We start from the raw sequence: 27,650 nt of genomic DNA, 5'->3' as shown, positions 1-27,650 counted from the left end.
ATTATTATCTTCTCATTATGAAAAAGGGAAAAGTATAGGAGATAACTACAGATGTACAGTACTGCACACAAAGACAATAAGAATGAACAGTACACTGAAAAGATCTTACTGAAAGTCCTAGAATAGTTTTCTGTTAACTGGGTTTCAGCGCATGACAACAGTACTGACAACTTGACAGTGCACGTTTAGTCTAGTAAAGAGGACTGGATGAGAATTACTACCAAATGGGAGTTTAACAGCACAGCAAGATGAACTGCAATCCATCTTTAATGAATTATTGCAAAATAATCTAATCTCTAAATTGATGTTCTGCTGCACCCAGAATAAACACATGCTAGCAGTCCACAGATCTTTTTCTTCAGACAGTTATAAACTTGTTTGCATGCTCTCCAGAAGAGCTATTGTATGGTACAAGGATCAAGGCTGGGGCAGGGGTGTTGTCAATAATGCATTTCCTTGCATCAATAAAAGGCTGTATTATTTCAAGTTATTGGCAGTTGCCGTTAACTCCAGAGGCAGCAGTATAGTATTGACAGCAGGCTGCCAGGGTTAAATATATATATATATATATATATATATATATATATATATATATATATACACACACACACACACACACACAACGTGGAAAATGGACAAGCAGAAGAACTAATCTATATTGCAAAGCTCAGTTGCATCTACTACTGTTATTATTAAAAATAGTAAAATCCACTGGACAGCCCTGTAAATATCGGACCACAAGCGTGTATTAAGGTAAGCTTGCAGCAAAACAAAACAAAAAAAAAACTAAAATATGGTTTTAAAATGAAGAAAAGCAATAAGTATCATCTTTATTAGCACATTTTATATTTAAATCAATCAATCTATTCTATGTAGCACCTTTCATAGTGGACCACCATCAAAGCGCTTAAAACGTGTACATTGGTAAGCATGGTCAATCGATGAAATTAACCAGCAACAAATCTTCATTTTAAAAACCACCACGTGAAATACTGTGTTAATACAAAAAAAAAAAATTGCAACCATGTAAATATCAAAAAATAAGTTCATACTGTTGGCCTACAGCACACTCAAATGCTTCAAAACTGTTTTTAAGATTAACAATAAAATCAATACAAGTACCAGTGTTATCACAAAATCAAAGCAAAAGTGACTAATTTGATTTTATAACGCGTATAATAAGATTGATAAACAAGAATGCTGTAAAAGAAGCAAAATACGAATATTCATTGCAAGACTCAAATGCATGAAATATCGTTAATAAAAAAATTAATTAAAATCCTGAGCCTCAGGGTCTCTTCATCGCTGACTGGTAAGCTCGCTGTGCAGCCATGTGTGTGCATTGGCTGGAACATTCAGCATGACGTGCATTATATTATTATTCATAACCCGGCATTTAAAGAGAGACCCGGCGTCCATTTACCATATTTCCCAGCAGCCCCATTAGAGACCGGTGATTATTTGAAGTTTTACGGTAGTAGTAAAAACAAAACATTTGTACTAGAGGTTGCCACTGGTAGAAAATATAAAAATGTGTACCAATCTTGAAAACCTCTTCAGCTTACTGTAGTGCTAAACTAATTGTACTAAAATCAAAAGAAACATATGAGTACGATACCCCTTTAGCTCAGCTATAACTCTTACTAGTGCACAGGAATTTAAAGCTCATTTTAACCAGCACTATGGCAGAACTGTAAAGGCCACAACATAATACTGGCACATCGGCACATAAACCAAGAGTCAAGACCGATCTATTCTAGCAAAGAGAGAGTTAAAATGGACCCAACTCTGCCGTAAAGGCCACACAACAGCTTAATCAATAAGCTGTGCCTCATGACTGAAAACCACTTCCTGTTCTAATCCTCATGCCTCTTTGGGAAATATCTACTGTACCTTGTACAGTAATGAAACTACTGCAGACAGCTGTCATCTTTGGAACAAACCTGAACACTGACAGACTGAAGGATGCATGTGCTTTTGGAATACTGTACACACGTTCCTCACTTTATCAGACTACTACCAGGGTTAGGGTCTATTCTAATTCCATTTTCTTTTAAAAATCAATTCAAATTCCAATTCCGTTTTAATCCACTCAAATTCCAATTTCTTCAAAGGAATTCATTTTGAAGGAACTGGAATTCAAGTGGATTAAAATGGTTTAAAAGGTAATGGGAATTGGAATGGATTTAAAAAAGGAAATTGACCCCAACCATCACTACGACAGTATATTAAAAGCAAATATTTGCTTTTCAGCTCAATTGCAGAATTTAGCTTTCCGGATCAATCAATTGTGGCATTCTTGGTGGCCAACTTCATTTCAACTACAGTACACTCCCACCAGTCTTTTGTATTCGCCCTCATCGTTATGTAAAATGCGTTTGTTTTAAATACATAAATTCTCATTCTAAAATTCTCTTATTTTCAACATCACAGAACTGTAGCCCTCGTGCCCCCAAAGACAGATAGATGCAGTAGATTTATTAAAACCTCAGTTACTTCAGTATGTTTAATTTTGAGGAATACCAGATACATTTCTACCGTACCTAACAGCTCTTCTGGATCCTTCACTACAATATGTGCATTTAATTCCTGCAGCTCCTGATGTAGTTCCTCCACCTTTTTATTTGACTTTTTCAACATGTTGTCCACATAGGCCAAACTTTTCTTGTCAGTTGTAACTTTTCTGAGGTTCTCCGCCCCCTCTTTAATTTTAAGTTCCTTGCGGATCTCCCTCTTGATCTGGTCCTTGATTTCGTCGAGTTTCTGTTGCACCATCGTGTCAGAGAGGTCCAGGTTGTGGCCCAAGCCAAGCCGCTCAGAGACCAAATGTCTTCTGGCATCACCCTAGGTAGAGAACAAAACAAAAAGATTAAAAGTACTGTACAGGGGGTGGATGCCCTCTTTACAGTTTACTGAATACACTGAAAATGATGAGAAGGACACCTTGCTACTAAAATATAATTTAAAGCAAAGCAGCTTATATTAAGGAACCACGGCTTGATAGATTTAAAAAACAGCTCCTCTGCCAATACCATAATCTTACAGACAGCTCAGTTTGAAAGTGCTGCACTGTAGGCCTCCTAAAAAGGTCTGTACAACAAATGCCAAGTTTCCATAGAATTAAGTACCCGTTTCCTTTTTTGCTTTGAAATCTATTAAAGCCACCCCCCTCTCAAATCTGCAGGGAAAAAAAAAAAAAAAAAAAACACACACACACACACACACAACACAGAATCACTCAAACAAAACTACATAAAACAAGCTTATTATCACATGTCAAACACAAGTTGGCTTCCACAGACTTATCAACAGGGTGGGGTACACTTGCAGTAACTGCTTTGCTGTGCTGTAGTACAAAAGTCAAGGGAGATCAAAAATATTGTTCTGAAGTCCTAGAACACAGACAGACTTCTTTAAATATATTTTTGCTACAGAAACCTGTGCAGTACATTGTCTGCCAGGTGACACAACTGTTCCATCCACAAAAGCACAATTACCCAGGTCATTATGTTTATTATGCAATTTCTATTTTGACGTAGATTTCAGGCTAATTTTTCTGATACACAGATCAAACCCTCAAAAGATTAATGGAGATTAGATAAAGGGGCATTCAGAACAAAAAATAGCAGACACTTTTTTCCACACAGAGAATTGTGTCTGAAACCAACACCCCAGAAATGTTGTTGAAGGCGACCCCCTGGGATCCTTCAAGAAGCTGCTGATTCTGGGATCAATAAGCTACTGACAACCAAACGAGCAAGATGGGCCGAATGGCCCCCTCTCGTTTGTAAACTTTCTGATGTTCACTTTTCCAGTAGATTAGAATAACTTAATGCAATCTAGTATTGTTAACAATTTAATAAATTAAATAACTCTTACCATAATACTCAGTAAAAATAAATCCAAGCATGTTCCTAGTTACGCTGGAATTGTCTATAAAATAATTTAACATACAGGTAATTAAAAAACAACAAACCCAAAACACCACAACATGCTGAACAGAAGCAAGAGCCATTATCAAACTGTCACAGCCTGTGTTTTCTTACAGAACGCCCCCTTACACGATAACAACCGACAAGCAGTTTGGAAAGGACAAATCCTGCTTAGGCTAACACTGGATGAGATCATGGTGCTGCAAAAGACAGACAAGTCAAGCATTTGCATATACAGAATCTAATCTGACTGTTGAGGAAGCAGGGCCTTACCGTGCCTTAAACTTCACCAGAGGCTGCAGTGTTTGTGGTTGGTCACAGAGCAACAACACCTTTTATGTGCCACAGTTCAAGAAAGGTACTCAATGCATTGCAAAGTACTTTTACAGTATACTGTACGGAAGTCCGGATGCTGTAAATTTCTTCCTTAAAATGAGAAGCTCAGGTGAATCTCTATACAGACAGCATTCCAATACAACTGCATGGACAGTAAAAGTAACCAAAACTTTACATTTAAAAACTGATTATGGCTTGTTTTAATGCATCAAGTACTGTACTCCCTTATTTACAGGTAAGTGTTGGTTTGTAATGACCAAAAAAATTTAAAATCCCCAAACACAACCTCACCTCAAAAGATTAACCACTGATTCACTCTGGATGATGCTGGTTCACATTTCACAAACGGTTCACTCCATACCCAGGTTGTGGTTTTTACATAAACAAATACACATGACTTACTGTACAGTACAGTACAGGGTCGACAACACGTCATCAACCAAAATGGACTATTCAGCAAATTCCAATGATCTCCTACAACAGGGGCTTGTACCTTCGTGAATAAACTGTCCACTACGGTACAGCACATCATGTACAATAAACAGCCAATCTCAAATGAACACTTTGAAATTTATTCAAATGATCTTAACATTGGCAGATCTAAACTACTACCACTACTCAAATATTACACATGAGAAAATCAGCAGTTTTCTTTGCTTTTCAAAGTCCACTTATTTTAACGATTTAGCTAACATTAGAATACTGGAAATCTACAACTGCTTAGATCAATTGACTAGGGCTGCAACGAAGGGTACATTTTGAACTTTGAAGGTTCGGAACACATTAATGAAGAAAGGTTCGAACCATCGATGGTACTAACTTGCATAACTTACTGGTGACATCACCATTGCTACTTGTTTATATTTGATTGAAAATCCTATTTTACAGGTAAGCCATGTAAAAATGGAAAAAAAAAAAATTCATATGTAGATTAAAAATACATTGCATAGAACAGTAATCATGTTTTTATAATTTAGATAAAAATGCACTTTGTTTATTTACACATAATTGATGCTGCTTGTGAGTAAGCTTGCATTGCAGCAGCACCAACTGCACCGGACTTAGGCAAAACAAAGCTTCATTTAAAAGTCACTGTTCCAAGCACGTTATCAGTCACAGTCAGAATTTGTAAATTTTGTATGTTTCAAACATATTCTACCATCGCACTTCTCTTACACTGTCTTGTACACTAGGTATGCAGTACATCATTTTACTGAAGCAGTACAACCACTATAGGTACACCCCCCCCCCCCCCCCCCCCCCCCCCCAGTGCTTTGGATAATATACCCTGCTTTGAGTTATTACGTATAACGATTTGGTTGGACTGTAATACAACAACTTCTGTTTAAGCAATATGCATTACACAAATAACACAATCAAACTGTTTCATGTGAGTGACATTTAACTTGTGATTTATGGTAGTCACACATTGTCAAACTATTTCAAGACACTGTGGGGGCAGTAGACCAAAAGGTTCTGTCAGAGAGATTCAAAGTGTTGGAATTGGTGAGCTATCATTTCCAGTTTTTAAAAAAAAAACGTGCTTTCAAGTTCTTGCTGGCTAGAAAAGGGATGTATTTAATTATTATTTTAATTATTTTTTTATTTTATTTTTTAGAACAAAAGTAGATGCTACTATGTGGGGAGCCCACACTATTTTTTAGGTGCCCTTTGTTAAACACTGATACAGTATAGTACCAAATTCCATCACTTACATGACTCAAACAAAAACCTAATCTCCTGAACAGCATGCACCAAACCCACCAACCCTCACTGGACACTCAAATGTGATTTTTTTACAAACTCGAGTATTTTCCATTAAAGAATTCTTAACAAATGACTCAATGCTGCCAGGAACAGTTTAGAGCTTTGAATTCAGGACTCCCCTCTTTAAAATATTTAACTCCACCTAGCAACACTTCTTGTACCAAAATAGACAGACTGCACTATAAAATGTGCACTATTAAAACGAAAACTCCCACCCCAAAACAGAAATAAGAAAACTTATGCTACTGTAAAATTCCAGTGGACAAAACACTGAACAAAAAACAGCTGTTATGAATATAACATGCATGCCAAAACCTTTTTTTTAATTTTTTTTACTACAATTAAAAACAGTATTAAGCCTGTGTTAATGTTGATAAAATATTTAACTTGGCAAAGATCTAAAAGTTACAGAAAAGTCAATTTAGCCCAAATATTTTATTACATGACTATCAATTTTAAAATCACTGTTCTGATTATGCAGGCAACTATATTGTATCTAAACAGAATCAACTAGACAGAATCAATCCAGTCGACTAAAATGCACTGTAGAAGAAAAACTTTCAATTGTTTAACAGTTAGGCTAAATAGCACTGGTACAGCTGTCCTTCATGATTAGGACAAATCGTCTTCATTTAAATAAGTCTACAATCAACAATACATGGTATGAAAATAGCCTGCAGTCTATTTGATCTAACACAACCTGCTGTGTGCTGTATGAAACACAATACTTAAATTAACTAAGGCTGTACATCTACATTTTAAAACATTTGTGTAAACTGTTGTTTACTTTTTCTAGTATTACATAAATTGTCAATGTAAATGTAAGTATTTTTTGTACAGCCACCTCTATATTCTACTTGCTTTGATTTTGTTTAATATTTAAATCCTTACAGCCATAGTGTACAGTATAACACATAGACCCCATATTCAGCTCATTTACAGATAAAATTAACTAGAATGACAAAGCCATCACCAGCAAACATGGTCGATATTCATGAATAATACATTTATAATAAAAAAATCAAGTGATTAATAATAACAACAACAATATCTTTATTTTTATATACAGCCTTTCATAGGGACCACCATCACGAAGTGCATTACAGAGGTAGGATGAGAACTGTGTATTATATGCAGTCACTTACAATCGGATATTGATTTAACAGCTCATCTGCAGGATGGAGCACAAGGAGGTAAGTGAGTCAGTGGCAGGGTGGGATTTGAACTGGTGACCTTCTGGTTACAAGCCCTGGACTTTAACCACTGGACCACACTGTCCCAGAACAGAAATTATAAAAATAAAATTCTATGTTATATATTTATTTGCCCAGTCTATAATTGTACTGCAAATACCAATTTTGAAATGGCAAATTAAGCCGTGCAACACAGTAAAAACAAGGTACATCTCACGTTTAAACACACCACAAGCATGCATCAAAACCTTGAGAAAGTAATCAGAAAACGTTTAGCTACCTACAGTGAATGCAACAATTTAATTATAGGTTTACATAAGAAAAAGTCAATGCTGAATGCTGTAATCTTAATATCTGGTAATAAGCCACCGGTCGGAACTCAGAGTCATTCTAGCCAGACCTTGCATTTAAGTATTTACAACCCACTTCCAGATTTTTATGTAACTACAGAAATTGAGCCAGACCAAAAAATAGATGATTACTAACTATTGAAAGTCCTGTAGTCTTCCTATACAGGGCAATTTGTAGCAACACTAGTTTACAGTACTCTCTCATAGGCTTATAAATTAAGTAGGCTCAGATTTCATATTCAGAAAAAAGCTTTTCAAAAAGGTAAATAAACTGGGGACTGCACTGGTCAGATAAAGATCCTTCATAATACAGACATGCAAACTCAGAGCTGCAGTAGGAACAATGTGTAAAGTGACTTACACCTTCACATACTGAAGACAGGTCAACATTTTGAACAGTTTTTTTTTTTTTTTAAAAAAACCAGAATTAATAATATCTGTTACTCAACCAAATCTGGACAATTTCTAAAACAGATATCCATCCTGGTTATAATTGACAAAGGATTCCAATTAAAGTAGTGCTACTCTAGAATGTTTAAAAAAATAAATAAATAATGCACAGTGTAGCATGCCATAAATTGACTTGGTTCCTTTTGGTAATGGTACAATTTAAAAAGACATGATAAGAGATCAACTGTCATCCAGATAACACATACATACATCTTCATCCCCATTCACTCTCAATATAGATTACGTGTCTGGCCAGTTTGTTCATTTTAATACCTAGTTCAGTCAATACAGGTGCTGTGCTAAAAACCCTTGCCTACAACCAACACCGGTCTAATCTGTCCTTCGGTAAATTAACCAGCTATCCGAGTTTTCCTCCTGGCTTCAACTCTCACAATAGTATCAATTTCACAATCACAAAAGGGTTACCCCTCGCACGTCACAATTAAGACAAGAGCACCTTCCATTGCAAAAAACACACAAACCTTAAAAGCCACCTTGGATGCTGATCTTCTCCGGTAATCACTACTTATTGGAAGGTGTCAATACTGAAATTGTCTGTCCAGAAGTATCCACATAGGAATTAATATTCCTGCTTAAACTGAACACTGGGTATTCTTTTCTTTAATTCTAAAGAAAAAAAAACACTGCACAGCAATTTCAAACAGATACAAAACATGATAAAGCCAAAATTCACACTGTATTGTACAGTTGAATCCAATCGCTATAAATTCAAAATATTTCCATCTGCTAGCACTTGTGTACCGTTTGCCTTTGTAATACCAACATACTAAAAATGACCAGCCACTGTTTTCTATTGATTAAAATAAATATTTTCTTGTAATCCAAGTTTGAAAGGAGTCTTTTTATAAATCAAGATAACTCTTGGCAAACATGGACGTGTACAACAACTTTACACTAAAATCTATTTATTAAAAATGCTATAAAATACAAGCGGGAAGCATTTTCATAGAAATATGTATTTAATCTCTTTAAAAAGCCAGCTTTATTAAACACTGTTATCGTGAGGAAGGGCTTTTTTTCTTCTTTAAATATATAACCTGTCTTTTGACTGGATTTCCTCTGCGCTCATGAGGCGATGTCTTTCTGTGGTTGTTGTACACACCAGCATGAATGAGAACTTTTTTTTGTAAATTATAAATAGCTTAATTTTCTTCTAAATCTACCAGTCTGTATCAACCACAGTACATTTTACATGTATTTCTGTAAATGCAGACTTTATGAAGTTACAATATTATTTAGCATTCCTTGAAACAGTTTATTTTACAGTAACATTGGTTAATGTGTATACCTACAATGGTCTTTAACCAAATGATTTACCATACTGTATGCACCGTTATGTCTACACTAATGCAGTCTGATGTTTCCTACTGAACCACTTGTATTTTACCATCAGCTACAGCACACCAAGAGCATTCTAACCCTAAAGACCAGGAATTCAGCCCTTTAATTGGGCATATTACAAAAAACAACACTAAACTGGAAAGTCTGGGTGACCCCTGGCTTGGTCACGGGAGTTCAACTTTCTTACAGTGCGCTACACAGGATCTACACAACCAAGGGCTTGCAGAGTCTGTGACAACCTGGAGTCAAACATTTCTTAGGAGCCTTTCCACCCCCACCCTCCCCTAAACTGGGCTACATTCATAGTTGTATATAACAGTGGTGAGGCGGGGGACTAGGACAAAGGTGAATATCTGAAAATCCTGGGGAGAGAAAACAAGGGCACAAATCAACATTTTACAATGTTATGTTCTGATTATGCAACAAAAAACAGCATATTCAGCACACTCTAGTGTACTACAATCATTTGCATAATGTAACATTTTGTGCATAAACAAAAATATAATAGCGATTTTTTTTGAGGAGGGGGGCAAAAAACTGTAAATAAATATTAAGGTTCTTACATCAAGGCTCAGTTTGTTACATACTGACTTAAAGTGTAACAAGTCAACTAGTCACATGCAATATCTTATCACTAGGGCTAGTGTGGTAGCATAGACTGTGCTACAGTAAATGTTCCTTTGTAAGCACTATCTGAGCCATTGTGTTAGAAAATGCTACCTGCATGGGTAGAGCTGGGCTGTAACAGATAATAAGTAGCCAACCACATGTAAATATAAGTATAATAAGTAGCCAACCACATTTGTATGATTCTTTAACTAGTGCATGCTCTTTTCTCGAACGTTTTAAATCTTAACACAAGTATAGGTAATTGCTAAACACCATACACACTTTGCACTGGAATGTCTACAGCAGTTCAGCATTGTTTCAACTAATAGAAACAGCCATCATCCATTGAAAGGAAAAAATACAAACTGTGGATCTTGAGAGAGCAACATTCCAGCAATGTAACTCATAAAACAATACAATCTGTCTCCTTTCTCTGCTCTCGTTAACAATGTACGTTGCACAGCAGCTTTAAAAACAGCACACACACTAATGTACAAGTCACCATCACACAGTAAACGCGTTGTTACTTTTATTTTGTATTAGTGTTTGAAGAGTATTGCATGGTTCATTTTAAAGAATGTCCATCCTTCCTGTTATAAATGAATGTATGAGGATCAGTTATTAGTAAATGTGTATAACTATGGTTCATCAATTCATATAATTTACTTGTGTGCGAGAAAAACACACTAACCAAATAATTTAAATTGGGAACACCCATTCGAAAAATATGACGTAATGTGACAGATTAAAATCCCGTGGTCACCAGTTAAAATACATACACTATATTAGTAATTTTGTAAAGCGATAATTTCAAAATGAACAAGTGCCATTACATAATTGGCACCCTTTCAAATTTCTCAACATAACAGGTAGCGATAGTTATCACTTTGCAGACACGGGAATTTGGTAGTGTACACATAGCACTGACAAATACAGCACACATAGCTGAGGGCAAACGTACAGTTCGTTGTCAATAATGATAGAATGCAATGACGAAATTACAGGCAAAGCAATGGTCGCGTAATTAAGTTGAACATTCTAGTCAATGTTAGTACAATGGGATCCTAGCCAAATCATTGTGCTTGAGACATTATTCTTCATGCGTTTAAATAATACATATTGATCGCATTGAGTAAATATTTCGCAACTTTGAAGAAAAAAAAAACCCTTAAGTAGCATCGTTTCCTCTAAACTATAACGCATTGTCTGTGCTAAATTAAACCATCTGCGAGACAAGTCAAACGCAGAGTTTATGGCGAGACACCTTTAATTTATGTAACAACTAAATTACCTTTACAATTATATCAATTCACGTCAACAAGACATACATTTTATAGACACTAGTTTGGCATTACATGCGAGATAAACAACAACAAGGAATGAAATAAACTCTTACTTCCCGTAGAAGAGCAACAGTTGGAATATTGAATTATTTTTCCAGGCCTAATTCCCCACGTCCCAGCCAGGCAACCGCCTGTAAAATGCAGAAAATTCCTAGCGCAACAAAACAGCAAGGAACCAGTCATTCTACTCCCCGAAACTCGACTCGGGAAGATTACAAACAGTTTTAATATCTCGGCTGTCTCAACATAATCAAGAACTGTATTAAAGAGCTTTAAATGAAAGGGTTGTTAAGTTTTCCTACCTGCACAGAATCGGCCGCCATCTTGGCTCTCAACTTTGAATCAAACTCTTCAGGGAAGGGGAGGTGAGTTTAAAAAAAAAAAAAAAAAGTACTGGAGCAACTGAACTTCTCGCCGGCTTTCCTGTTTTTACTGTACGACTGAAAGAAAGTCGAACTCCCGCGAGCAAGCCAGGGTCACCCTGGAAACCGCAGACTTCCCATTTCAGTGTTTTGTTTTTGTATTCGATCGTATAAAACGTACAGGTTTTGCTGAGAGTTGTTCAGTGCAATTTGAAGAGGCGGTGGTTTCTAGTATATTAGCTCACCACAGCCTCCCTCCGCCCTCAGGAGTTTCTCTCTCTCTCTCTCTATCTCCCTCCCTCTCAAGCTTTCACTTCAATTCATTCTCGATCCTGTACAATTCTAGTCATGTGACCACAACGTCGTAACCTTTGTCGGTCCATGACTGAGTTTACATGGTCGGCTTGCTCAGTGGTTAGGTGAATTACAAAAACAAGTATTTTATTTTAACCAGCTAAAAAATGTGTCAAACGACCTCTCGGTGAACCTAGAATACTGTATATTTCGTTAGCAGAATATAGTTGTCTGTGCACCCGCCGATTTATCTGTGTAATGCTAATAAAATCGTTCCCCCGTCCCCCATTTTCTTCACTGTCACACATAGATGTCGAAAATGCACACCAACATAATATGGCGTGCATACGTCCAACAGGACCAAAAGATCCACTTCAGCCTATTGTTATGGCTGGTCAGGGCAGGCGTTCATTTGGAGTTTGTAAATAAATAAATAAATAAATAAATAAATTTGGGATTCATAACTGGGGTTGGTTTTTTTTTTTCCCCCCAAAGTATGTCTATAATAAATAAATCAATACATTTCTATTCCCAGGGTAACATGTTTAGATTCTTCGAAGGAATTTGCTTGGCCTAGCAATCTTGGACCCCCTTTCTCATGTGACTGAAGCTTCCACAGGCTTCAGTTGTTAGACGGTTGACAGGAAGCAGAGTGATGCCAATTTTCACCAGATTAGGCACCAAGGTGACACGATCAGATTGACTTGCTGACAGGTTCTAGAATAGATTTACTTAGGAATTCCCTAAGATGTTACAGACTCCAATGACATTTTCACCATGTGAGAAACATAGGCAATATATCAAACTTCAATTTAATGGTAAACAGCCATTATGGGTATGGCATTAGCAAATTGCTTACCAGATATATGTGTTTGGTTTGTTTGAGTCCTGTACAACCAGTATGGCTTGTTTCTCAGATCACACTGGTATTGCTGGTTTGTTTTTCACAGAGGCATTGCTCAGAAGGTGTTGACATTGAAACAATGAACCTGAATGGAAGAATGTTTGACCATGGCTTACCCAACTAACACTTGTACAACCAATCAATCTGGACTTACAGGGAATTTGTCAGAAGTAAAGAAATAACGCTTTATTTTGCATGGCATAAATTAATATTAAATAGATATGCAATTGCATATACATTAATGTTAAATTAATATTTAATAGATATGCAATTGATATTTAATTTACATTCAATTATTCCTTGTTACTTTCCATTAACATTTGTCAGATTAACTGTATTTTCAATTAAAAACATGTAAACTGGGAAATTATTACATATTTTCTAGGGTAACAAAACGTAATATAAATGGGCGTTATATGCAATTACATTTTCAATCAACATTTGGTTAACATTTAACAAGAAACCAGCTATTGCATATTTATTAAATATTAATTTAAAATACATTTTAATATGCAATTGCATATCTATTTAATATCAATTTATGCCGAACAATATAAAATGTTACCGAAATGTTATTTACATATCAAATCAAAATATAATCTAACCCTGTGTGTGAAGCAGTAGACATATTCCACTATGACAGCAACAAATTACATGCTTTCCTTGTTACAGATGTCTTTTTTTATATGGCTGAAATCAGGTGAAACCAACACTTAACTACATGGCACTAACAGTTCAAAATGTTATCTGCAAAGCATTAACCTGATAATGCTTCAGAACATATAGTTACCCTGTAGATCATGTTATTCTATAAATGGAGTAAAGTTAATGCACTCTCGCTTGTTGTTTGAGTAACTACTCACAGCTAGCTCTGTATAACTTACAGGTAAACTTAGAGAAAAAAAAAATACTGAATCCACATCCTGAAAACATTTGGACAGTATACAGGAAAACATTAGCTAATGACACATACATCCTTCTGAGTCTTATAGGAAACAACCACTGTTTACTGTTTATCTAGGCTTGTTTGTTTATAGCTATTTGAGGGTTCCGTTGGATCAAAAGCTGATAAGAAAAATAACATATTTGACTTTCTGAAGACTGCGGAAGTGAAACATTCTAGTGGTTAGACATGCCCAGGAAAAGGCGCTTTAAGAAAAACAAAAAAGATTAAATGCCTCATGAATATGTTGAAAAATATAATAATAAAAAAGGGAATATCCCTTTATTTTTGCATGATTTTTTATCATACAGATTATAATATTTTGCAGATGATTTATTCATTTGTCTGTTTACTCATTCAAGCACGCTTTCTCTGTATCCTTGTAGACTTGCTTGCTCCATTAAAGAGAAGATAGAACCGACTGTACAGTGGAACAGGACACTCAGCCGGGAGGGGGGGGGGGAGGCAGCAGGTTTATTCACACTGTGAAACATACATTGAAGGACAGTCGTGTTCATTTATAGGACCCCAATCAATTTCATGGCACTCTTAAGCTTTAGGAATATAGCCTGGTGCTATGTGTTTGTACTGGATTCAAGTTTTCAAATGAATAGTATTATGACCATCTTTTCTTCGTTTCCTTAAGCTGGTAAACACAGACACATCTGTGCTCTGAAGTGTTTGCCACATAGTTTTTTGAGCCAGTAGGTATTTATGTGCATATTTTTTCACCTTTTCGGTTTTCACTAGAAAGCCAAGACTCTTTCACCAAAACCACATTAAACAAAAAGTTCATTGCCACCAAGATCACAAAGTCAAAGTGAAGACTGTTAACCAAACCAGAGGTCTGGTTTCCTGTGTCTGTATGCTGATGTAAATACATGTTTACAAGGAATGGATTTATGCAAGTGTTACAAATTCTTCTTTTCATTTAATGTTGGCAGGTTGTTTTTCTCTTTTAGAAAACAACTGAAATTCAACTCTGGTGTAAATGCTTAAATACTTAATGAGTCTTTCCTCATGTACAGTACTTAAAAGGTCCTTTTTAAAAAAATAAAAAAAATAGTGTTGGTTCATAGTGGGGAGGTATTTTTAAACATGGCAGCATGTATTTACTGAGGATTTAAAATCTTGAGTTATGAGAGCCTGAACTGTTGTTCAATATGACTAACATTCTAACCTTATTACTGTTTCAAACAGCTTTTTCAATATGTTTTGTGTATATTCATCACCTGGCGCTTTCTATGCATTCCTGTACAGTATGCTCTTTTTTTCAGTGCCTCCGGTAACCTCTTCGGTTCTTGAGGTATTAGGTACAACTGCTAAGGTCAAAGTTAATACTCATACTTTGGAATCTATAATATCAACAGTGCACTGTAAATGAATTGCAGTTGTAAAAATAAAAACTGTGATCACTGTGGGCCAACACACACTGAAGATCCATTCTGTTGTGATCAAGATCATTTTCAAGACAATATTCGTCTGTAAACGAGTGGTTTGCAGTGCTCGGGTGTACCAGTAATGTAGGTGCTCCAACAACCACAGACACAAAGTTCAACCAGCAGTTTAATTGTGTACTTTCCTTGGTTTGAGACCGTCAAATAGTAAGGCTGGCTCTACCCAACAGCCTGCATATAACAAAAGGGGTTGCAGTCCTGAAATAATAAGACAAAGATGCAACACAGACACAAAAACATGTCTCCAGACTGTGTGTGCTCTTTGTGCAGGTGTGAGGCTCTCAGCAGTGGTTGTGTATATTTACAGGTGTGCTCTGGGCTTAGTGCTGGCTTCGTGCTGCAGCTCCCGGCTTCGTATTAGCTGCCTGACAAAGACAAATACAAAGAGTTCATCAATAGATTAAACACTCCACTCATATTTCCACAGTTCTTGTTTCCTCCCATTAACCACAACAAAGGAACCAATTACGGCACCCCGCCCCCTCCGATAGCTTGTTGAGTCACGTCTCCTCCAATTCATGACTGACACTTTGCTCACCGTACTAGAGCGATGACGCCTGGTACCTTGACTCCGCCCCTTTCCATGAATGGCTGACTTCTGACTGCCCCTGGAATGAACTGCCCAACCATTCAGTACGAGGTGCACAGTTCCTGTTGTACAGCGTCCTTACATGTCAAGAGGGAGATTGTTGATTCGAATACATTCGCTCTCTTCGCTCTCTGTCACAATGTCTTATCTAATGAATGTGTAGCTCACAGTGCTGGAATTTTACCAGGTGGGATTCTACCTAGTTATCTTGAAGTGTGCTTTTATGAGCAGGCTAACTAATGTGAGACATCAACACTCACTAGTGACCTGCAATCAAATATGATGAATGTTTGTTACTGTCTCTGTCATTTAATAGATGACTGAATGTTTTCAAGAGTGCAAAAGCGGTTGCCAAGATTTTAGCCTTTAAACATCCCCTATGGGATCCGGAAAAGCGTTATTGATTTGGCTTTCGTTGTTATTTATATGTTTGTAGTCTTCGATGGTGTAGGAGGGTTATTTCAGTGCATGTAAATCCCTAGCCATCATTTCTGGTTGCTTAACCCAATTTAAGCCAGAAATTTCCTGTGGTAACAATGGTACTTCCTGTGCCAAACCATGTGTTACTCTATCAAACTTGATAATCCTATACAGCAGTTTTCTTCTAATACAGAGTGACTTTTCACATTATTCAAGACTGTTGCATCCTGTTACTTTACACTGTTAGACAAGGTGTGCATAAGTCCTGTGGAACATTTGAACAACTTTGGAAATCTCTTGCAACTATACGGCATTCAATAGGCATCAATCAGCTAGCAAAATATAGATTTTCTCATTTTCTTTTAAATTCTTTTTTTTTTCTGGAAATGTGCATCATTCTTCTTGACAGGTATAGTTCCAGCAATCTAAAGTATCCACGCTATTAAGGGATACAAGTACTAACTGGTATAAATGGTACAGTAGGAGGTGTGCCCAGGGAGCAGTAGGGTGGTGACACTATTTTAAAATCTATTAATGACTGGTTGGTAATGGCAATTGAATGCACAGAAAATAAACATTGATTAATAATACATTCTACCCTTTAAAAAAACAAACTATACTCTTGAATGCAGGACCGTTTGAGTCAAGCCTAATAGCCCTGCAATCACTCGTCAGTGGTAGTCGCATTGGTCTGCTTGTAAGTGTACCTATTCACAGCAATGCCAGAACCACTTGTCCCTCTGTTATTAAGAGACATATATTTTTCCTGTGCTACAGGCTGTGTTATAACATTGCTTAACATTCACAATGACCTCAGCTTCACCCCAGCCTACCATGTGACAGCTCTTTCACCTGGACATTAGCGCTATTGGAATATATTCAGTCCCATGGTATACCTCTCCAATATCAGCAATGCTGGGAAGAATCGGTTTAATCCAGTATTCTAAGGTGGGATGGGAGTTAACTACTGTATGAAACAGCCAAGCTGCTACCTATGACCCTTCTAGCAATGTGGGCATATGATATCCAGAACACAGTAAAACAAATGCTGTTGACATTATGTTTTTAATAGAGTTGTATTATGCACTTTCCAATCAGACCTCAAAATCCTCATGCAGATGAAATCTTATTAATTTAGTTATGTGCCAGCTCTCTATCAGAGGAGTGCAATGAAGGAGGGAAATGGAGGAGGGAATGTTTCTCATGCAGTCAGTCAGCAGGAGGAGCCCCATGTAGGCCCTTGTTTCCTGGGGAAACAAGCAATGTTTAGGTTGGAATTGTTTGAATGGTGGTAAACAGGATTGGAATTGTTTGCCTGGTTCTAAAGGTAGGGTTGACATGTTTTGTAAATTAATGCTTAATAATCGGCTTTATTGTTGTCCCACAAGGAGTGGTTGGTAAATTGCTGCTTTAGCTTCTTTCCAGATCTATGCGGAGCACATGGTAGGTGAGTGGGTCAGTGCACAGCACATGGTAGGTGAGTGGCAGAAATCTAATGTATAGATCTATTCCTTATCTACTGCAGAGCTCTACCAATAGCTTGCTGGCATGTTTCATGTGTAGGCATTTGATAGTTTAGGACAGAGCTACCTTTCTGACTGATTACCAAAGGGGTCTTAAACAGACATAAAAAGATCTATGATAAAAAAAGGATGCAACCCAAAATAATACTTTATTAAAATGTTGGAATACTGCTTTGTTATTATTGTGCTCGTTGTATGTTTAAACACACATTGTTACAGTACAGTATCTCACATTTGTCCTTGCAGTCTTTTTCACGCCCATGCACATTTGTGAAAGGGACCTTCCACTGCATAGACATTGTTTCCTGAATTCAGGCTCTCCTTTTGTAGGAAAGGTGAAATGGCACTGCAATCAACGCAGGGTGGAAGTTTAACCTGGTCTGTGAATATTGAAATGTTGTTTTCCTGATACAGTGATATTCTAAAGGTGTAGGTGGTGATGTCATAATGTTTGTGTGCCATTTTAAACATGTCAATGATACGGCCTTGCTGTGATTCCCCTCTGGATATGGGGCTGCTGAATCCAATATGCCTTCCTCTGCTATTGATTTCAGAGTGCCCTGACCTTATTAAACCGGTGACACAATCAATTTCCATCTCCACAAGTGAACTGATGTTTGCATGCAAATGAAACACGTACGACTTTCTTAATCTCAATCGTCTATCCTCTGGAGTTCCAATGTAAATGCTTCATTTTCTGATTTAACCATCAAATTTAGTAGTTTCCTATTGTATTTGTACTGTATATATTTATATAAGGATGACCAAGGCAACCTTTTCTCTCAGTCGTTCCATCAGTTGTTTGTTGAAGACCTTTTGTTTTGCTTGTGTACAAAGTTAATGCAACAACATCAAAACAAGGTTAGCATTGTTTTGAGCGATTTCACAATCGATTACCAAGTAGGAAAACCGTAAAACATCATTGTTCTGAGTGGATAAAAATAATCTGCTTGTGAGATAAACCATTATCTATTTGGGACTACATTCTTCTTTATTTACAGTATGTCTTCATCTTTACATTATCAACACATATTATCACCTGTCACCTCCCCTTTTAGGCAATCAAATCCAGTCACTGTGACTTCATGAGGTAAGTACTCTCCTGTGTCCATAAAATAAACAACCTTGTAGACAATTTAGCTTATCAAATCCAGCAGGGTCAGAGACACTGAACATGTCAGTGATGTGGATAAACAGCTAAGGCTCCTTGGCTTGTTCTGAAACTGTTTTGTGTTTTTAGTTTCCCTTTTGAACAGCTACTTTTGATTTGGATTTTCTAAAGGCAGACCATCTCTATGACGTTCCACTGTCTGCTCCAGTATTGGTTTATGAGTCTCCATCCTGTGGCTGATGGAGGTATAGCAATGTAAATACAAAATATTTTTTTTTTTTTTTTTTTGTTACCACCCTTGAACTTGTGTAACCTTTTCCTCATACAGGAAATCCTGTTGAGATTCTAATCTCTATTACAAAGGAAACCTGTTCAGAAACTGGTCTGGCAATTAGCAGGCTTCCTTCAACAGTCAACCTCACCATACATGCCAGTTTGATTAGAAAAGCGAGATAGCGAGACACTAATATTGCATTTCATAGTTTGAATAATCAGTGCAGGTTGGTTTTATTAAACTGGCTGTTGCCAGGGTATCAACTCTTTTTGGTCGACACTTACCTCAGTTTGTAGCAGCCAATGACTCGGAATGAGTTTCATACAGCTATAACGGAGGGTTGGTGTTCCAATGATTAAAGAAGGGACTTGTTACCAGGAGGTTCCCAGTTCACTCCCAGCCACTGACTCACTGCGTGTGACCCTGAGCAAGTCACTTAACCTCCTTGTGCTCCGTCCTTCGAAGTCCTGTTGTAAGTGACTCTGCAGCAACCATTGTTGATGCATCGTTCACCCCCTAGTCTCTGGATGTCACTTTGGATAAAAGCATCTGCCAAATCATTAAATAATAATATCTGAAGCTGTTTTTAGCTGCAGGATCAACTCACTGCAGGCTGACATCTGTGCCTGCTGAGTTTCATTTTTCTTGTTTTATGATTGATTATGTGTGTTTTTTTTACTCTTTGTTTCTTGTGTTTGATGTTGTTTGCTGTGGTGTTGTGAGCCACTTGCCAGGTCGTCATTGTAAATTAGAATTGGTTCTCAATTGACTCATGTGGATAAATAAAGGTTTTGATTAATAAATTGATTGATTGGTTGGTTGTTTTTTGCATGCCTGGTCCTATCAGTGTTCTGTCTGTTCAGAGAGCTGTAGCTTCCTCTGCAGTCCTGGACAGTGGTAACCTTTTCTCAAGTCCATCGTGTGGAGAGTCTGTAGGATTCAGATATGGAACTGATCAACGTCGTCTAGACATTCTGTTGACCAGAATATTTATTTATTTACTTATTTATTTAAATAGCACACAGTATGGATGTGTGCCCAGTCTTTTTTGGAAGATTGACCTGTGGGCATAATAATAAAATTGTGAAGCCACCACCAGCGCAGACAAAGACATCCTGAGCTTAAGGAGTTTAGCCTGGTTTGGCCTGTCGCCAGGTTTCAATCCAATAGAACATTAATGGGATCAACCTTGACTGCTGGTTATAAAGATATAATGACTCGCCCTAGAATACAGAGGACCTGACAGTGATATGGACTGAAAAGGAGCTACTGACTGAGTAGTCTATACTGAGAAGAAGAAAAAAAAAAACTTTTGAAAAACAGGCCAATTGAATTAACTTAGATGGGGGGAAATAAATTGTGCAATAACATCAAATGATATTATCCCTAGGTAAATTATAACCTCCTTTGTTATAGTAACTGTCCATACAATAATATAATTGTATGTTTTTTTCTAGTGCCTTTTAAAAAAATGTCATGACTTTAAAAAAAAAAGTGTCTAGCTAGAACCCAAATAGATTAAAATAATACAAAAGAAAAAAAAAAAAAAAAAAAAAAACAATAGACTATTTCACTGGAAAACCAGTAAGTAAATGTTAATGGAAAAGGGACCCAACTCAGCAACTCCCAAATCATTTTAGGCACATGCGACAAAATACTTTGTAACACGTGAACCTCACTTTGTTCAGCTTTAAATATGAAGCTTGTGCTTATTTGTTGGTCTTGATGTTTTAAAGAGATTCTGTTTGTAAAATTTAAAAAGGCAGTATCATGTATATTCATATGTAGAATGATTCTGTGTAGGCTATGTTGAATGGTTAGTGTAGATTTTACTTGTGTTGTCTGTCTATTATAAATAACAGTGAGCAATGTACTCCATTTACCAGTAGAGGGAGACAAAAGCCTTCCTTAATAATTATTGCATGAAAGTCACTAAGGTACCACCGTAATGCAATCTGTTTTTCCAAGTAGCATGCATCTAGAAAGATACCATCATGTACACAAAAATCAATAAAAACCTTCCAGCTTACTGACACCTATTGCAACAGTTTAGTCCTTTTAAGATACTGCTGGCAGTGCCTTTGATCCTACAATTCTCAGTCTTTCTTAACTGCCTTGAATGTACTGTTACCTATATGACAGTGCACATACATCAGGGCACACCTTTGACTTTGCTGTCTGTTCGGACAGTAAAATGTCACCAACCTGCAAAGCCTCCTGAATCTACAGATTAACTATCCCTGTTTTGGTGTAGATTAATGACGGTATGCATTGCCAGGTGATTCCTGATGCTGGAGTAATTGCAAACAGACTGTCTCATTTTGTGTACAATGTATATGGCACTGCCATAACTAATATTTTAATTGGATTTACAATTTTTCAGGCATCATTTCGGGACATGTACTGGTTTAATTTGCAGCAACATACTGACTTAAACAGAATAAAAAGACTTTAATAAAACTGTGAGAAAGCTCGGACAGAATAGGAATCAAGTTATTTTGCACTGAGCTCCTAGAATTTCCGCTGCACAAGAATATATAATGCAAGTGGTATTTTTTAATGTATTTTTTTGAAGTCTTAATGATGTTGTTTTGGCCCTGATACGACCACATATGAATGTACAATATAATGTGCATATTTAGTATTTATTATATTAAATGATGTCGCGTTCTGCACATTTCAAATAGTCTACTAAGCTTTCAGCTTTAAAATATATGCATTATTTTATTAAAAAGGTCTGTTTTGCTGGAGCATTAATTTTTCACACTGTTTTGCAATAAGAATGAAATATTCATCCAACAGGATTTCAAATGATTAATTATTTTGCTCAATTTTAATTATACTGAGCTTGATATTTTTTCCACAGGATGTTGTGATACAATGAAAAAACAAGGGAACTGGGAGGTAACATAGTTTTTGAACATTTTTATTACAACTGATTTCAGAAGGGTGTATAAAAAAAATACAGTTAATTAATGTTATTCTCTAATGCTTTGGGTGTTCAGCAGTAAGTTATGAAACCTGCTAAATTGTTAATGTTATACACAATATTGAGTTACAACAAAATGATTGTATTAAGTTACTGAAATAAAAAAAAAAAAGTATTGTATGATGTGAGGGTTCCAGTTTCAAATAAATGACTGTATTCATGTATTGTTGTCCCAAGGTAATTCTTAATGTTTGCCAACACCTCCGGATCTCCTTTCCAAAACAGCTAATCAATGCAGGGTTTCACTGCAAGGTGTGGAACATTTCACCCACAGCAGATGGCAAATACAATGTTTAATAAAACACTTAATGCATTAACATGAGGAAAAACATCTAACAGGCAGATCATGTGAAGCCCTCTGACATTTTACCTACCGGTACCTGAGGACTGGCATGAATTATAACACAGCAGCCTTGCTTTAACCCAGCCTCTGTGTTTTGTGTGTTGCGTGTTGCGTATAATAATTGCAACAGCAGAGGCAGCAACTGATCTGCCAGATCAACAGAATTGTTATGAATGACATTAAAAAGGTTTCTGTCAACAGCTTGTATTAATGCAGAAAAGTTTGCTGTCTTCTGTGTGTTGCCATGGTCGAAGGAGAACTGGATAATTTATTCTACATATTAAAACCACCTCATGAAAAAAGGTTGGTGATCAGGTGTACAAGATGTGCAACATGCAGCAGTGAGTTTCACGGCTCGAACGTAGTCTTGCTGCGCATAATCAGAACCAATAATGTAATTTAGATTGGTGTGGGTAAAGCACTGGCCACTTACATGGGTTTAAATCTTGGAACAATATAATTAATTTGGAGGAGTAACATAAAAAAATAAATAATTAGCACAATTGCCACTGAGCGCCTTTGCGGTCAAAAAGAGGTCAAGGTTGGAAACTGAGAAGGCTGGAGGTCCGTTCTATATTGATGCTACTCTGAGGATAAACAGAGACTTCCAGCACCATTCATCATTAGCAAAATGAACGTCAATTTAAAAAAAATAATAAACAAACCAGCCGAACAAAACCCTTTTTAAGCTCTGGAAAGCTCACACAATTTTTATGTGATGTGTCCTTTTCTTGTAAACCAGAAACCTAACCAAGGTAATGCTCAATAAATAAACACACCCTTGTCTGTGAAGAGTGGTATTTCTCACATGACCTTTAGATAGTTTAGAGAACCATATACAAGGCCTCTTTTGTTTGCCTGAACCGTGTTTAACATTGCGATATGGAATACAACAGAATTATTAGAAACCCAGTTCTTGAAAACCAATGGGAATTGCTTTGTTTTCTAAGGGAATAACTTCCTTTTTATATAAACAAACATGAAATTGGTTTCCATAAAAGCAAATAGGATTATTCATCTCTACCTTTATGTACTAATTTATTGAACCAAAATGCTCCACCGTTTGATTGTTAGAAATGTCAAGTTTTAAACTTGTATGGTTTTATCTTTAGATAACAAGATCAAACCACAATTGTCATGGTGATGCTTTACAAGGTGTGTTAAATGAGGTATTAACTCAAATAAGACCTGAAAGAAAACAGACCTGTAAATAAAAAGTATGTATATTTTGTAACTGTAGGGGGCAATAATGCACACAGAAATGGAATAGTTTCTGCACAGCCTGACAATTAAACCAATCATGTTTAAACAAGGTTTTTTTTTTTGTTTTGTTTTGTTTTTTTTGTTTTTTTAAGTCTGCCAAATTGTATGACATTTTACAGTACATCCCTGAGAAAACGTATTAACAAAGTGGTATGCTGTTCTTTGCAGTAAAATATAAAATGGGATTTTCACAAATTCAATCGAATAAACACACACAGACACAACACTTTAATTAAAACCGCCTGATTTACTTTTCCCCATGTGTATTATAACTGGAATTGAAATGCTAACCTGCTAATTTTGTACCATTTACGACTGGTTTCACAGTTCACGATGGTTTCACTATTTAAGATAATATTAGGTAGTCCAAGATTAGTGCTAACCGGGGTCTGCGGACAGAAATTGCATATTTTAGAAGTGTCTGAATAAATACATTGTTGCTGGATAGTTAATAAGCGCAGTAAGCAGAACCAATGCTAGAGATCGATAGAGAACACACACAGATATAATGAAAATGCAGATGGTGTATATCTGTAATCTCACTCCATATATGTACCGGTATCCCTTTAAGTACGGTTCTAACGGCACATTACAACCATAAGCTTACCTTTGAAAATGTAAGTGTCTCAGCTGTCAAAACACTGTGGTCTAGTGACAGACAGTTAAAGCCTATGAAGTCTTTATTTTTTTAAGCAAGGCGTAAAATGAATATGGTGAATATGTTGCCTTCCCCACCTGCCTCTGCTTTAACACTGATTCGCTTTTTTATTTACTGCCCTGACATCCCAGTTAGAAACAAGTTTTAATGTGTGAGTGCTGGTTTTTTTTTCAAACAGTCTGAATTAGTCCCAAATGTGGTTCAGTCAGCTGGTTGCTTGTATTCCAGCTTACAATGGATTTTTCTGTTTGCGCAATATGAATGTGAATAGGTTCCCAACAACATAAGAAAGTTTACAAACGAGAGGAGGCCATTCGGCCCATCTTGCTTGTTTGGTTGTTAGTAGCTTATTGATCCCAGAATCTCATCAAGCAGCTTCTTGAAGGATCCCAGGGTGTCAGCTTCAACAACATTACTGGGGAGTTGATTCTAGACCCTCACAATTCTCTGTGTAAAAAAATGCCTCCTATTTTCTGTTCTGAATGCCCCTTTGTCTAATCTCCATTTGTGACCCCTGGTCCTTGTTTCTTTTTTCAGGCTGAAAAAGTCCCTTGGGTCGACACTGTCAATAACTTTTAGAATTTTGAATGCTTGAATTAGGTCGCCATGTAGTCTTCTTTGTTCAAGACTGAACAGATTCAATTCTTTTAGCCTGTCTGCATATGACATGCCTTTTAAGCCCGGAATAATTCTGGTCGCTCTTCTTTGCACTCTTTCTAGAGCAGCAATATCTTTTTTATAGCGAGGTGACCAGAACTGCGCACAATATTCAAGATGAGGTCTTACTAGTGCATTGTACAGTTTTAACATTACTTCCCTTGATTTAAATTCAACACTTTTCACAATGTATCCGAGCATCTTGTTAGCCTTTTTTATAGCTTCCCCACATTGTCTAGATGAAGACATTTCTGAGTCAACAAAAACTCCTAGGTCTTTTTCATAGATTCCTTCTCCAATTTCAGTATCTCCCATATGATATTTATAATGTACATTTTTATTTCCTGCGTGCAGTACCTTACACTTTTCTCTATTAAATGTCATTTGCCATGTGTCTGCCCAGTTCTGAATCTTGTCTAGATCATTTTGAATGACCTTTGCTGCTGCAACAGTGTTTGCCACTCCTCCTACTTTTGTGTCGTCTGCAAATTTAACAAGTTTGCTTACTATACCAGAATCTAAATCATTAATGTAGATTAGGAATAGCAGAGGACCTAGTACTGATCCCTGTGGTACACCACTGGTTACCACACTCCATTCTGAGGTTTTTCCTCTAATCAGTACTTTCTGTTTTCTACATGTTAACCATTCCCTAATCCATGTACATGTGTTTCCTTGAATCCCAACTGCGTTCAGTTTGAGAATTAATCTTTTGTGCGGGACTTTGTCAAAAGCTTTCTGGAAATCTAAATAAACCATGTCATATGCTTTGCAATTATCCATTATCGATGTTGCATCCTCAAAAAAATCAAGCAAATTAGTTAGACACGATCTCCCTTTCCTAAAACCATGTTGACTGTCTCCCAGGACCCTGTTACCATATAGGTAATTTTCCATTTTGGATCTTATTATGGTTTCCATAAGTTTGCATATAATAGAAGTCAAGCTTACTGGTCTGTAGTTACCTGGTTCAGTTTTGTTTCCCTTTTTGGGGATCGGTATTACGTTTGCAATTTTCCAGTCTGTCGGTACCACCCCTGTGTCAAGAGACTGCTGCATGATCTTGGTTAGCGGTTTGTAAATTACTTCTTTCATTTCTTTGAGTACTATTGGGAGGATCTCATCCGGCCCAGGGGATTTGTTTATTTTAAGAGCTCCTAGTCCCTTTGACACTTCTGCCTCAGTTATGCTAAAGTTATTTAAAACTGGATAGGAACTGGATGACATGTGGGGCATGTTGTCAGTATCTTCCTTTGTAAAAACATAAATCACATGCAACAAATAAACATCTTAGCAATGTAATGTAAATGTACCTTTACTGGATAAAACTGTGCACTAGGTATCCGCAAACTGCTAAATGAAACATTTAGATGTGTTAAATAAGTTTGTGTTTAATGCCTAAATGCTTGATTTTACAGTGTTCTAGCATATTACGTAATTTAAGACAAAATGCCACTAGATACTCACAAACACTGTCGTGCTATTTTCTTATGCTTTGTGATTATTTAGTTGTAATTGTAGACAGTTAAAATGCAGTTGTGTATTGCGCTTAATATTTTCCGTAGTTGTGTACTTTTTGTGCCTTAATGCAAAATGTACCCCCCCCCCCCAAAAAAAAAATGCTACAAAAATACCATAACCACTTGATAAATCTGTCTTACCTCTTCCTCTTCTGTAAAAGTAGAAACACTTTAGAATCTGTCCAGTTTCTAACAAACCTGTATATTATGCCATCAAATTTCTGACACTTTCTACACTGCCTTCTCAGCAAGCAATTCAAGCAATTCAATTCAGCAAGTTTTCCCAGCTCAATGCAATACGAGTGCATTCAGTGTGGCTTTCAGAATCTCGACTTTCAATTGGGTAGGGCTTTATTTTATTGGACTTTAATTTGATTTGTATAAAAGGATATGTAAACAACCAGGCTTCTAAAAGTTGGATTGGTTGGGATGGGAAATGTAATCATATTAAATAACACAATTAGTGAACATTGAAACTTGGTTATTCTTATTATTACTCTTATTACAGAGTTAAACTAATGAAAGCAAATCTGACAGTTTGCATTAAATAAGGGATATAAAGCCTGGGGTCATGGGTTGTGTGGTTTCAATGGTTTGGAAGCCACGTTGTTGGCCGCTCGCTCACAATACACAAATAAGAAAGAGTTCTTGGCTACAGTCCGGTTCTGTGTTTGTTACAGATACTGTGTTGTTCAAAATTTACTTAACATGAAGGATTCTGGGACATATTGAGAAACAATTATTTGGCAGGTAGCAACAGTAGACTAGGGAAGAAGGCTTTCACCGCCCCCAACGAAATAAAGTAGTGTTCTCTTCATCATGGTACACTGTTGTTGCTATAAGTAACACTTTGACTTGTAGTTTGTATTTTGTTTTACAAATTTTATTATTATTATTATTATTATTATTATTATTATTATTATTATTATTATTTTTTTTTTTTTTTTTACTGTAAACCTATTTTGTTTGTTTGTTTTGTTTAAAAACACACTGAATATTAT

At 36.5% G+C, this 27,650-nt stretch overlaps 1 protein-coding gene across 3 annotated transcripts in view; it reads right to left on the bottom strand.

Moving 5' to 3' along the window:
- Positions 1–11,982, bottom strand: part of LOC121327128 (serine/threonine-protein kinase N2-like) — a 28,405-nt gene extending 16,423 nt beyond the window's left edge. For all 3 annotated transcript variants that reach the window (XR_005951528.1, XR_005951529.1, XM_041270942.1), the window contains exons 1-2: positions 11,645–11,982; positions 2,544–2,844 (exon numbers count right to left, since the gene is read on the bottom strand). Coding sequence is in view for 1 of the 3 variants with exons in the window: in XM_041270942.1 (XP_041126876.1) it covers positions 2,544–2,844; positions 11,645–11,665 (322 nt within the window). In the remaining 2 variants the exon portion in view is untranslated. The remainder of the gene's footprint in view (positions 1–2,543; positions 2,845–11,644) is intronic.
- Between the last annotated feature and the right edge of the window lie 15,668 nt (positions 11,983–27,650).

This window comes from Polyodon spathula, chromosome 14 (assembly GCF_017654505.1).
Source record: "Polyodon spathula isolate WHYD16114869_AA chromosome 14, ASM1765450v1, whole genome shotgun sequence".
NCBI lineage: Eukaryota > Metazoa > Chordata > Actinopteri > Acipenseriformes > Polyodontidae > Polyodon > Polyodon spathula.
The sequence above is the reverse complement of the archived record's forward strand: the minus strand, read 5'-3'. Positions and strand labels throughout refer to the sequence as shown.